Source organism: Delphinus delphis, chromosome 7 (genome assembly GCF_949987515.2).
Source record: "Delphinus delphis chromosome 7, mDelDel1.2, whole genome shotgun sequence".
Classification (NCBI taxonomy): Eukaryota; Metazoa; Chordata; class Mammalia; order Artiodactyla; family Delphinidae; genus Delphinus; species Delphinus delphis.
In genome coordinates this window covers 8159793-8172971 of record NC_082689.1, presented here as the reverse complement: position 1 = coordinate 8172971, position 13179 = coordinate 8159793, and the positions used below count along the sequence as shown (strand labels likewise).

The 13179-nt window shown below is 47.9% G+C and overlaps 1 protein-coding gene across 4 annotated transcripts in view; it reads left to right on the top strand.

Annotated features, from left to right (window-relative positions):
* The window catches only part of COPS7B (COP9 signalosome subunit 7B), a 35084-nt gene extending 22681 nt beyond the window's left edge, over positions 1 to 12403 (top strand). For 2 of the 4 annotated variants that reach the window (XM_060015931.2, XM_060015929.2), the window contains one exon: positions 2212 to 3453. In XM_060015931.2, the coding sequence (XP_059871914.1) occupies positions 2212 to 2370 (159 nt within the window). In that variant the 3' untranslated portion in view covers positions 2371 to 3453. Of the gene's footprint in view, positions 1 to 2211; positions 3454 to 12162 lie in introns of those variants that run through there. The other 2 variants (XR_011246536.1, XR_009520099.2) reach the window with 2 other exon arrangements.
* The last annotated feature ends 776 nt before the right edge of the window (positions 12404 to 13179 follow it).

The following is a 13179-nucleotide window of genomic DNA, read 5'->3' as shown; positions in this document are numbered from 1 at the left end:
TGTGGAGGATTCAACTTTGTCAGTACGTAGTCTTACTGGAAGCTAGATGTGAACTCCTGAAACACAGAGGAGACACAGCACACAGGATGCCGCCACCCGAGAGTGAGAGGGCGCTGCCAGGCAATATAGGTTGAGGGGAGGCTAGTGGTCAGGACGGGTTTGTGGAAGAGGTAGGGTCAGAGGTGGCTAGCGAAGGAGGAGGCTTGCCCAGGCTGGAATAACAGGGTGCAGGAAAGGCAACAAGGCAGAAGAAATGACTGCTTCCGGGTGTGAGGCCGGGGACTAGCGTGGCTCGAGTGGAGGGCACATGTTGTGGAAGGGAAGGAAGATACAGGGTCTTGAGTAGCGTGTCAGAAGTGCAGAACAAACTAGGTTTTTCCTTGGGGTAAGTCTCATTTCTTTTTCTGGCTTACCAGGGTCACTGAGCACCTGAAATAATAGCTTACTGGGAGATAGTTTCTATAAGAAAAAGCTGCTTGAGGAGGTAAATAGGCATTTGAATGAATGCTTAGAAAACATATCAAACTGGACAAACCTTGTTATTTTATAAAGCGGTGATAACGGAGAAATCACATTTCTTAACCTTTCCCCCAAGGCCATCAGAATACACTGAAGTGAAACAAAAACAAATATCTCTTTTATTTATTTATTTAAAATTTTTATTTGTTTATTTTTGGCTGCGTTGGGTCTTCATTGCTGCATGCGGGCTTTCTCTAGTTGAGGTGAGCGGGGGCTACTCTTCGTTGCGGTGCGCGGGCTTCTCATTGCGGTGGCTTCTTGATGCGGAGCATGGGCTCTAGGCGCGCGGGCTTCAGTAGTTGTGGCTCGCGGGCTCTAGAGTGGAGGCTCAGTAGTTGTGGCGCACGGGCTTAGTTGCTCCGCGGCATGTGGGATCTTCCCGGACCAGGGCTCAAACCTGTGTCCCCTGCATTGGCAAGCAGATTTTTTAAATTTTTTTTAAATTTTTAAAATTTTTTAATTTTAAAATTTTTTGCGGTACGTGGGCCTCTCACTGTTGTGGCCTCTTCCGTTGCGGAGCACAGGCTCCGGACGCGCAGGCTCAGCGGCCATGGCTCACGGGCCCAGCTGCTCCGCGGCATGTGAGATCTTCCCGGACCGGGGCACGAACCCGTGTCCCCTACATCGGCAGGCGGACTCTCAACCACTGCGCCACCAGGGAAGCCCTGGCAGGCAGATTCTTAACCACTGCACCACTAGGGAAGTCCCCGCCTTTACTTTCTTACCGACAAACATACACCTCACTCTGCACCAATACACCTCAACTAGATGAAGGGCAAAGGCATGAACAGTCCATTAGAATTGGTGTTGGGGAATGTGTATAAATACGGGCACAGGAGTACACGATTGGTAGAAGGACAAGTTGGTACAATCATTTTTCAGAAGGCAGTATGGCAATCGTTACTAAAGTAGAATGTGTAAACCCTTTGATGTGGAAAGCTCAATTCTAGGAATATGTCCTCCACAGGTGTTCACAAAAGTATGCAAAGGTAAACATGGGGGGCTGTTCACAGGAGCACCATACATAAGTGAAAAACAAACTGGGAACTAATTAAAAAATGGTAGAACATTCATCCTAGAGCAGTACACAGATATTGCATAGGATATGCTTAGGAGTTGCTTAAATATTTCGGAGCCTCTCTGTTAATCGAAGAAAGGAATGCTGAAAACAGTACTGTGGTCGCATTTTTCTTTTACTACATTTTTTGTCATTTGTCACTTAGTTGGCTGAAGTTTATCCTCTAGTTGCTTATTCAAGAAGGGCTCGTGGGAATTCGGGAATTGTATTCCCAAAGTTCTGGTGAAAATATCTGTGGTTGCATATGTGAACAGTAATGAGCTGAGTATAGCATCTTGTGTCACCCTTTCTTTTTCTATGGCCATTTTAACCAGTGCTTTCTTTCACTTGCTGTGTTGTACCTTTTTGCCAAATGGTCCACTACCACTTGGCTTATTCCCCATTTTCAACCAAGAAAGCATTAGTTCCACTTTTTTACTTGACTCATTTCCATGTATCTTCCATGAGCAGCCCCTGCTTGTTTCTCCTCATCTGAGTTTCTGAAGATAATCTCAGATTTTCTTGCAGAGGATTCTGGCTTCTTCCCTTGAGTGGCCCCCCTTATAGCGAAAACAAGTTGCAGTGAGTTTCTGGCGCTTACAAGCTGACCACACCAATTCTGTGTCTCCCTCCAGGTTACCAACATCAAGAAGACACTCAAAGCTACTGCGTCCTCCTCAGCTCAGGAGATGGAGCAACAGTTGGCTGAACGAGAGTGTCCCCCCCATGCTGAGCAGAGGCAGCCCACTAAGAAGATGTCCAAAGTGAAAGGTCTGGTCTCCAGCCGCCACTAGGGCCGGCTGGGGCAGCTGGCACTCACCAGGCCTGGGTCAGGTGGGGAGGGGACACCAAGGGCCTATTTCCTCCCCTGTCTACCTTCCATGAGTTCCAGACCTGCCCATGCCCTCACCAGCGCCTCCCCCCACATTGGTACTGTTCCAGAAGAACCGTTAACTCCCTTCCCTCTCCCACTCCCTCTTCCCCAGTTGCTCCCTTCAGACTCAGGGGCTCCACGGATGCCATCCCAACAGGGCCAGACACTGCCCAGCTTCCCTCCAGGAGGTTCTTGTCTCTGTCTAAGGGCTTGTATCCCTCCCAGTTTTTCTTTTGCTTCGTGTCATTTTGTCAGGCTGGTCATAAGCTGGAAGCAGCTTTAACTGGCCCACAGGGATGACTGCGAAGGAGGCCCCTCTCTGAGTGACGGGAGGCACTCCTTCTCCAGCCCCATGTGCCACAGTGCCCACCATGGTGCAGGCGCTCTAGCCAGGTATCAGAATGCTTTGTTCTCCCTCTCCTGCCTTATCCCTTGTTGGCAGCTCAGATCAGGCCATGGAGGGATGTGATGCTGGGCTATGTTTACTAAACCTGCGGGTTTTCAGCCTCTTACGCCCAGCTCCAGTCTCTCATTAGTTGGGAGCACCGGGCTGATTAACCTCTGGAATTTGAGCACCTGTAGGGGTCACTGCGGGTCTGCTGGGTGGCGGAAGTTTCTTCCGGCTTGGTGTTCTCTGCTGGCCTCGCTCCCTGCTGCCTCTGACTACTCAGACTGGTTTTTGGTGTCAAGGCCCCGGCTGCCCACTGGGGTTGTCTGCCAACACTTGTTCTCCCGAGATCTTTAATTCTTCCCGGCTGCATCCGTGGTGGGATGGTGGTGTTGAGGCCCCTCTATCTGGTGAAGGATCTGTTGCTGCTTCTGTTTCTTTCTTCCCACCCTCCCTGGCTGGTGACCCAGAGCCCTCTGATGATGGCATTCTCCTGGCAAGAGAAAAGGACTTGACTAGCCTTTCTGAACTTGAACAGTTTCAGGTTATATTTTAATTTTTTTTTTTTTTTTTTGTACAGGTTCTGATTCTAATACATTTCAACATGCTTTTTTCCCCCCTCGTGTCAATATTTGTTATAGACTAATCGCCGGGGAGTTTCACCTGGTTGGAGGGTGGGGTGTGTGTATGTGTGTGTGTGGTGGTGTTTTTTTTTTTTTTTAAGGGGAAGTGGAGGTCCTGGACTGATATTAAAGAGAGAAAAAGCACATTTTAGAAAACAAAATAAAAGTAGATTTAATGTATGTGACTGTGGAATGTGAGGTTGCATAGCTGGTAGATCTTGAGGGGCTAGAATTAGGGTGGTTCAGGGAAAATGTGATACTGTTTCAGTGCCATGGTTAAAAAATGGATTTCTCCTTTTTCCAAAATGTCCAACAGCTGCCTACCATTGATCAAATGTTAACAAAATACTCTTGTTTCCCTTTTTATGATTTATGTCCCCATATAACATTATGCCCAGCTGGAGGGTTTAATTCCCAAAGTATGTTTCATGAAACCCTTTGATAGATGCTCTGTGGAAAAGGGGTTCTGTTGTTAAATAAATTCGGCACATCCTGCATCCCATATCCTCACTGGAAATTCATTGTTAAGGTCTCAAAGAAGGCCTGGGGGAGGAAGCCTGTTCCCAACACTGATTTCACCACCAAATCCTTTTTTGGTAATATTTAGTGGAACACATTTTGGGGAAATTTTTGGAAACGTATTTCTCAAAAACACCTCCCAGCCTTATAGGTTTTTCCAGCTATTCTTTCCAGACACAAAACAGTCACTCTCACTCTTGCAAGTGGTCTTCCATCCTTATCTTTCCCACTGGGGAGTGGACTAGGTAGGAAGCGTGACTCACTGGTATGAAATGTGTGACCACTAGTTGTTTGACTGCCCCAGGCCCTAGGAAGCTCTAGGTTCACCTTCTCCATGGGTCTGCTGTTCCTTAAAAAAGAGTAATGACAGTAATAAGAACAACATTCATAAAGTGCTGTACAGAATGTCTTCATCTACAATAAGTCATTGAATCCCTTCCACCAAACAATCTCCTGAGGTTGGTAAGGGTAAGTATTGTTACAGTCATCCTCACTTTACATGTGAGAAGTACCCTGGTGTTCAGTGGTAAAACGAAGCCTCCTGGATCTCCTTACTTATGTGCCCTGCCATCTTCTCTGTGTTGCATTCTGATTTAGAGTTTGCTCCCCAGACTGACCCTTGGTACCCTTCTAGCTGCTTATTCCTCTGAGGGCTCATCTTGCTCTTAACTGACACCCAACACATCGCAGCCTCTGCTTCCCAAACCCACCCAGCCCCTTTATATGGAAGCAGAGAGTGTGGCAGTGGGGCTCCAGGAATTGTGGGAACAGCTGGAATGTTCTTTGCTCTGTCGGACTCTGGTAGGAGGCCTGGCCTCCGAGCTCTGCAGTTTCCCGTCTAGTATGCTGTGACAGCTGGGCTTGGGTCTGAAATGTGCATAGGTGTTTGACATAAAAATACAGTGTTCAGAAGAGGTGTCCTCAGCAACAGGGAAGCATCTTAGGTCAGGAGGGAGACACTGCAGTATGAACAGTTTGCTTGGTAGCAGTGCTTACCGCCTGGCTCTGGCTACTCTAAGCTGTCTGCTCCCTGAGGGCCTGTTTGGCCTTCTTTACTCTCTTTCCAGATGAGAGGCTTTATGGTTCTTCTTGGGTAACATTAGGGAGGTGGTCAAAGCCCCCAGGTACAGGCTGTTGTGTTCCAAATCCAAGATGACCACCACTGGCCACGGATTTCCATCCCCAAACTTTAGAGTGGCAGGAAAGGGTAGTTATCAAAGAAGCTAATATGACAAACAGCTTGTGATACTTTACGTATTTGCTGTTTGCTCTATCTTTCATGTGCTGGGTTGCCTGAAACCAAACCACATTCCAGTTTTTGTACTTAAAAGTCGTTATTCTCATAGCTTGAGACTTCAAAACTTTTTTTTTTTTTTTTTTGCGGTACGCGGGCCTCTCACTGCTGTGGCCTCTCCCGCTGCGGAGCACAGGCCCCGGACGCGCAGGCTCAGCGGCCATGGCTCACGGGCCCAGCCGCACCGTGGCATGTGGGATCTTCCCGGACCGGGGCACGAAGCCGCGTCCCCTGCATCGGCAGGCGGACTCTCAACCACTGTGCCACCAGGGAAGCCCACTTTTTGTTTTTTTAATGTAGCAATTGGCTGATTTTTACTGGACCTGATGGAATGTCACAGTGCTCCTGTGTTTGAGTTTCAAGTATAGCATACCCTGCTCAGTACTTGATTGTACCTGTCTTCCTGGGGATCTGTATACAGCCATGAACATCTGACTGCTTTATTAATTCTTTTCTTGTAGTTATGCTTGAGATTTACAGATTGAAATATATGTATATATTTAAAAAATTTATTTTTGGCTGCATTGGGTCTTCGTTGCTGCGCATAGGCGTTCTCTAGTTGGGGCGAGCGGGGGCTACTCTTTGTTGCAGTGTACAGGCTTCTCATTGCAGTGGCTTCTCTTGTTGTGGAGCACAGGCTCTAGGCGTGCAGGCTTCAGTAGTTGTAGCACGTGGGCTCAGTAGTTGTGGCTCATGGGCTTTAGAGCGCAGGCTCAGCAGCTGTGGCTCACGGGCTTAGCTGCTCTATGGCATGTGGGATCTTCCCGGACCAGGGCTCGAACCCGTGTCCCCTGCATTGGCAGGCAGATTCTTAACACTGCGCCACCAGGGAAGCCCTGAAATATATTTTTTATTATAAATTTCATTTTACATTTCCTTTACATTACCCTGAGGGCATTAAATGGATCTTTTAAACCTATGTCTGTTAAGCAGGTTATTTATAATGACCTCAGGGCAATAAAAGTGGGTATAATGCGTGTTCATTATAAAAAAAGAATGTTGGGTCTATTAGGGATGAGAACTGTTGTCCTTTGGTTAAGGATGAAACCCACAATGCAGTGATGGGGAGAGCCAAGATAGGAGGCAGCCCAGATCTTCTTGGGGTCATTTGTGCCTGTCTTTACATTGCTTTTTCCTAGCAAAACCCTACTATGGATTCATCCAGTTAGTTACCTTTACAAACTTTTGAGTCATAGGAAATGGGCTGGAACCATGGGGGTGAATCATATAACCTATGGAGAATGTATAGAAGTAAAATAAGAAGGTCACAGCAGAACCCTAGCAAATACCTTCAGCTGGGTTCTAAAGGAAGTGATGCCCGTGAAGAAATTTTAGAACAGGCAGAGAAACACAGGAAGATCTAAAGAGATTGGGGCCTCATACAACACCCTCATACAACCGCTGGAGAAATCACACAACCGCAGGGTGGTGCCACTACACTCGTCTCTAAACTGGCTCCTCAGAGCTGTTGGGCCATCACGTCATATGCCCCTTGTCAGCTCTCATTCATTCCCTATAGCTGTTAAGTTTCACTGTTCTTTTGTTTTTTTAAATTAATTTATTTAATTTTTGGCTGTCTTGGGTCTTCGTTGCTGCATGCGGGCTTTCTCTAGTTGCGGCGAGCGGGGGCTGCTCTTAGTTGCGGTGTGCGGGCTTCTCATTGCGGTGGCTTCTCTTGTTGCGGAGCACGGGCTCTAGGCACGCGGGCTCAGTAGTTGTGGCGCGTGGGCTCAGCAGGTGTGGCTCGCGGGCTCTAGAGCACAGGCTCAGTAGTTGTGGCTCACGGGCTTAGTTGCTTCACGGCATGTGGGATCTTCCCAGACCCGTGTCCCCTGCATTGGCAGGCGGATTCTTAACCATTGCGCCACCAGGGAAGCCCTCCCTGTTTTTTTAAAACCAGTTACTCCATACCTCTCACTCTAAGCAGATGACTATTACTACTTCAGAGTGAAAATCACACTAGGTGGGGAAACTGTCAGTTTCTGTCTTCCACCTACAGAATCATCTACATCCACCCTTTACACTTTTGTTCTTATCACAGTGGAAACGGCAACCCTCCTTCCATGGGAGTGTCGTTTGTCCACCTGTGTGGTATTGATCTGCCTCACCTCTTCTCCCAAGGGTTTTCACTCGTGTCTTTGGCCTCTCCTCTAGTGGCTGTATGTGATGGAGAACTTTACACGTTAAGGAGACCCTCCCTGAGCCTGATGTCCCTTTGCAGCCACCACTTTTTTTCTTCTTATCAAACAAGCTTCCTGAGAGTTGTCTACCCTTTCTGTCTCTACCTCCTCCCTCATCCACACCTGAACCCTTTGCCACATGACTCCTACTGCCAGCCATCTGCTGATGGTTTTCTTGTCAAGGAGACCATAGATCTCCAACTTGCTAACCTTTTTGGTCTTTATTTGGCTTGATCTTTACGTTACAATTGGCAATGTTGAGTCCACTTCTTTATGTGTTCTTCTCTTAGTTTTCACGGCCCCAATAATCTCTCTAGGTTTTCCATGTGTTTTTCTGCCTATTCTAAAATTTCTTCAGGGGCGTCTCTTCCTTTAGAGTCCTGTGGAGATGTCTGCTGGAGTTTCATTGTGACTGTCTTATTTTACTTCTGTGTAAACATCCCATGGTGTTCCACTTCCATTTATAACACCCAAATCTCTATCTCTGGCTCATTCTGCCAACATGTATGGTCAACAGACAACTGGGCATTTCTACTTGCTGTCTCCCAGGTCTGCTTACATAGTCAGCAAATGGTGCCCACAGTTCACCAAGTGTATTATTTTATAGGGCTTCCATAACAAAACACCACAGACCAGGGGGCTTAAACAACAGAAGCTTATTCCCTCACAGTTCTGGAGGCTGGGAAGTCCAGGATCAAGGTGTTGGCAGGTTTGGTGTCTCCTGAGGCCTCTCTCCTTGAGTGCAGATGCCACCTTCTCACTGTGTCCTCACATGGTCTTTTCTCTGAGCATGTGCATCCCTGGTGTCTCTTCCTCCTCTTATAAGGACATCAGTCATATTGGATTAGGGCCCCACCTTTATGACTTCATTTAACCTTAATTACTTCTTTAAAGGCCTAGCCCCAGATACAGTTGCATTGGGGTTAGAGCTTCAACATATATGAGTTTGGGGAGAAGATAATTCAGTCCATAAAACAGTTACCTGAGCCAGAACTTGGGGTTCATCCTTAACTCCTCCCTACCCTGTGTCTGATTCACCACATCCTGACAATTCTATTTTTATATTTTTTGAACCCATCCTTTTCCCATTTTTCTGCCACTTCACGTCTTTGAACATTCATTCATTCATTCAGTATACTCTTTGGATACCCATTATATACTAGGAAGGCAGCCAAAGAAAGCTAAAAAATACAAGATTAAGGAAAGTATATGGAAGGAAATGATGAAGATAAATGCAGAAACAAATTAACCGGCAAGATCAAAAGTTAGTCTAAGGGGTTTTTTAAATAATGAAAAAGATATATACCTGGAAAATCTAATTAATAAAAGACAATAAATGAATAAAGGGAACAGTTAGGATTTTAAAACTGTAAGATGTTACCCACTATCAATCTATCTGAAATTCAATGATAAAAAGAATTTTCTGGAAAATTGAGTGACTGTAATTCACTCAAGAAATAAAATACTGGAACTGGCTAAAAATCAAGAAATGAAATGTAAAAGCTCCTGAGGATGTATCTAACAAGCCTCTGGGTTCATGTTGTTTGCTGGGGGAATTCTTGTTATTAAAGGATTCGGTGATTCCTTTCATCATCATAGGCTAAACAGGTTTTTGTAAAAAAAGAAGGAATGGAAAACTCAATTAAAAAAAAATGTTTCGGGCTTCCCTGGTGGCGCAGTGGTTGAGAGTCCGCCTGCCGATGCAGGGGACACGGGTTCGTGCCCCGGTCCGGGGGGATCCCACGTGCCACGGAGCGGCTGGGCCCGTGAGCCATGGCCGCTGAGCCTGCGCGTCCGGAACCCGTGCTCCGCAACGGGACAGGCCACAGCAGTGAGAGGCCCGCGTACCACACACACACACACAAAAATGTTTCTAGGGAATCCCCTGGTGGTCCAGTGGCTAAGACTCTGCCGAGGGCCCGGGTTTGTTTGATCCCTGGTCAGGGAACTAAGATCCTGTAAGCTGCCTCATGCGGCCAAAAAAAAAAAAAAAAAGTTTCTAGTTGAGCCTTATTACCAAAATCTAACAAAGATAGGTTTTTTTCTCTTAATCTGGTTTATGAATATAGATGAAAAGAATTCTCTAAAGTTAGATATACAATCCTAATAAAATCTCTTAGGAAGCTAAGGAAAAGATGCTTCCTTAACGTGATAAAGTACTATGTATAGTAAGTCCAGGGACCACATTGTCATTTCGGTAAATACACCAGGGTGTTCCCACTAAAGCAGTGGTCATGCTGTGCTGCTGGCCATTCAGAATGAGCTGTGAATCTGAATGGTGACTGATGGTGCAGGGAAAGCGCCCTTCAGTCACCTGACAAGTTTCTTGAACACCTGAAGTCTTGGGTGAAGCAGAGCCAGTGAGAGGCAGTGTGTCCTGATGGTTAGGGGAAAGAGACCTGTAGCAGGCAGTGTGACCTTCCGCTCTGGCCTCTTCCCTCTTCTGCAAAGGGAGCACAATAGTAACACCCCTTCTAAGGGGGATTGTGAGGATTACAGGAGGCAAAGCCAGACTTGCCATGAGCACAGGTGTTAGTGGTTGTTAACTGATGTTCGTATTTTTGTTGTAGATGTTTGGGTTCCACTGGTGGTCAGGATCTTGGCACACTTCATTTCAGAACCCTCTATCTTGATGCTTTCGGGTTAAAATGGAGATCTTTCAACAACGTGGACCCCAGGAAATAGGCTGATAGCTCTGCAAGCCCAAATCTGCCACGTCCCAGTGTTCTATCCCTGTGCTGGCTGGTCCTCCCTCCTCCCCAAGCCCTGCACCCTCACCTCCTTGCCTTTCCCTTCCCCCGCTCCCCCCTGTGCCTCCCTCGTCTCTCAGCCCCTCCGTACTTCCCTGTCTATGGCTGCAGCCTCTCCTGCAGACAGTGCAGCCTCCCCCTGCCTCCCAAGTCCTCTTTCAGTGTTAGTCCTTGCTGCACACCCTCCAGCGTCCTCCCCTCCATGAAGTCCAAGTTTGTCAGAGCTTGAGAAATCCCTCGAGCTGTGTGTCACGTGTCCCTCTTCTCCTCACCCCAAGTCTCCAGTCTCCCTGAACGGTTGTTCAGAAGCGCCATGCCGTCTGCCCGTATGACCTCTGTGCCTCTGTACCGTTTGCCTGGGTGCCCATCTGCCCGTATGACCTCTGTGCCTCTGTACCGTCTGCCTGGGTTTCCTGCCTCCCCTCCTCCTCGTCCACCTGGCACATGCTCGTCCATGAAGCCCTATTGTAACCTCTCGCTGCCGAGGATAGTGCCTCCCTCTGCACGTTTGGTGCCCCACATCGTTTTCTGTGCCCCCGCCTGTTGCCTACAGTATAGCCCTGTGTTCAGTCATCTGCACCCGCTGCCAGAGTGTGAACTCTTCCAGGGCAGGGGCTGTGCTCTCCTCTGCTGTCTGCGTTGCGTGGTGGGGTGCTCAGCACGCAGAACAATGCCTGTCCTATGGGAGGGAACTAGCGGACGCACAATCTGGTCCTGCTGTGGATGGAGGGTGGCGTCTTTGCTTACCCAGAGCTCCGGGGAGTGGGAGTCGCACTTCGCCGTTTGGGGGCTTACAGCAGTGGCGCGGCATCCTGTCATTGCCGCAAGCTGTTCACCAGGGGCTTGGCTCCAGTTGTGTAGCCTCCACCAGGCGAGGCTTGTGTAGGTGGAGCCACAGCACTTGAGCACTTGTTATGTGCCAGGTGCTGGGTTAAATGCTTTTAGGGTAGCTCACTGGACCCTCACAGCAACTCTAAGGTCGGTTCTGTTATAACTCTGGTTTTACTCCTAAGGAAACAGCTCTGAGTAACGACATGATGGAGCTGGGTTTATATCCAGATCCCACTCCGAGACTAAGCCTGAAGCTCAGGCATGGCCGCACCTCCAGAGGCTGGGAGGCAGGGAGGCTTGAGGTGGCCGGGTTTAGGTCCTGGGACTAGGTGTGGTTGGACAGCAAAGGGGCTACTAGCTCTGCCAGGCTGTTCACACTGTTCTGTAATTTGCTTTTTTCTCTTAATGTATTGTGAACGTCTTTCCATGCTGTGGTGGTTTTAAAATATGTCTACAAATTTTTGGACACTCCTCCCACAAAAGAGAGAGCCCAATTCCCTTACCCTTGAATGTGGGCCTGTCTCAGTGACACACTTCTATTGAATAGGATGTGGCAGAAGTGATGCTGAATGACATCTGAAGCTGGATTAGAAAAGGCGACGCAGCTTCCATGCAGCTCTGTCTTTCATGGGATGCATGCCTTGGGGTCCCTTGGCTTTGCTGAAGCTACCCTGCTGGACCGTCGCCTGGAGGGGCAAGGGCTGGAGCAGAGGAGAGAAAGAAGGAGGGAGAGAGATGCCCAAAGGGTCTTCAGAGTACAGGTGCCACCTGGGAGTGAGTGAGCCTTCAGGTGATTCCAGCATCCAGCCTTCAAGGCAAGGGCCAAATGGAGCAGAGACGAGGTCTCCCTGCCCAGCCCTTGCAGACTGCAGATTGGTGAGGAAAATAAATGCTGCTGTTGTCTAAGCTACAAGCTTGGGAGTGGCTTGTTACTCAGCACTGGCTACCTGGAATAGTTGTCAATAAGAATAATGCTACTCCCTTGTTTTGAATTCCACCTGTGGATGTCAATTTGTAAAGGGTCATCCAGTATTGTCTTTTATTATAAATAACCCTGTGAAAAAAATCCCTGTTCACGCAGGGGTTTACACACACATAACACAGAAGTCACGCTTCTGTTTTCGCAGGTTGTCACCTTCCTCTAGCATGTTTGGGAGGCGAGCGCGTGGTCCTTCACCCACCTGGGTCAGTTTAACACTGTAGCTCCTCAGCGCTCATTTGGCTCCTGGGGCCTCAGGTCACTATCCCGCTGCTGATCACCCCTTGGAACTCCTGGACTGCATCTCTGACTTCATAGAGCTTTTGTTCTGTGGGGAGATGGGCAATAAATAAGAGAAAAATAACTAAAAACTGGCCCCATTCCTGTGAGCGTGGAGGGAAGGTTGGGGAAGGGTTTCAAGCAGCAAAGACAGCCTCTCGGAGGTCAGCCTTAAAGAAACCACATGCCTGGTTGTGAATTTTGACATGGCTTCCTGGTTGGCTTCTGGGAGAATGGGGGCACCTTGCCTGAGAACGTGGAGGCATGAAGATTGGCTCTTCTGGTTATAATTCCTTCACTCAATTGTCTGATAACTGCTTTAGGAAAAATTCCTCGAAGTGGAATGTTTGAGATTCAGAGTAGTTTGGATTTTAAAGGCCATTGCCACAGGGAACCAAGCTACTCCTCCAGAAAGCTTTGCTCAGTTACATCCCTCCAACCTGTGCAAGCCGGAGCTTCACAACAGGGCGCCAGGGTGCCAGAGCCCGAGTGAGTTACAGGTGCCAAGAGCATAAACGCTTCCCACCCCTGAGACTCAGGGGAGCCCAGGGTGCCTTGCTGAGGTGATCACTTCTATGTGTGCCTTGTGACGAACCATGTGTTCCCAGCCCTGGATAGCACTAGATAGACATTGTCATTCTTTTCCATTAGCCACCTACCTGACTGAGGGGAGTATTATCTCCTTGATGTTGTAGTTTACATCTTTTTAATTACCAGTGAGGCTATTTTTCATATGCTGATTATACCATTGCATTTATTCTTTGTGACTTTCTTGTTCTTGTCCTTTACTCATTTCTCCACTGGGGTCGTTGCTTTTTTTATATGAATTTTTAAGTACTACCTAGAAACAACCAGCAGAGGGCAGCAGTGCATCAGGGTGCCAAGG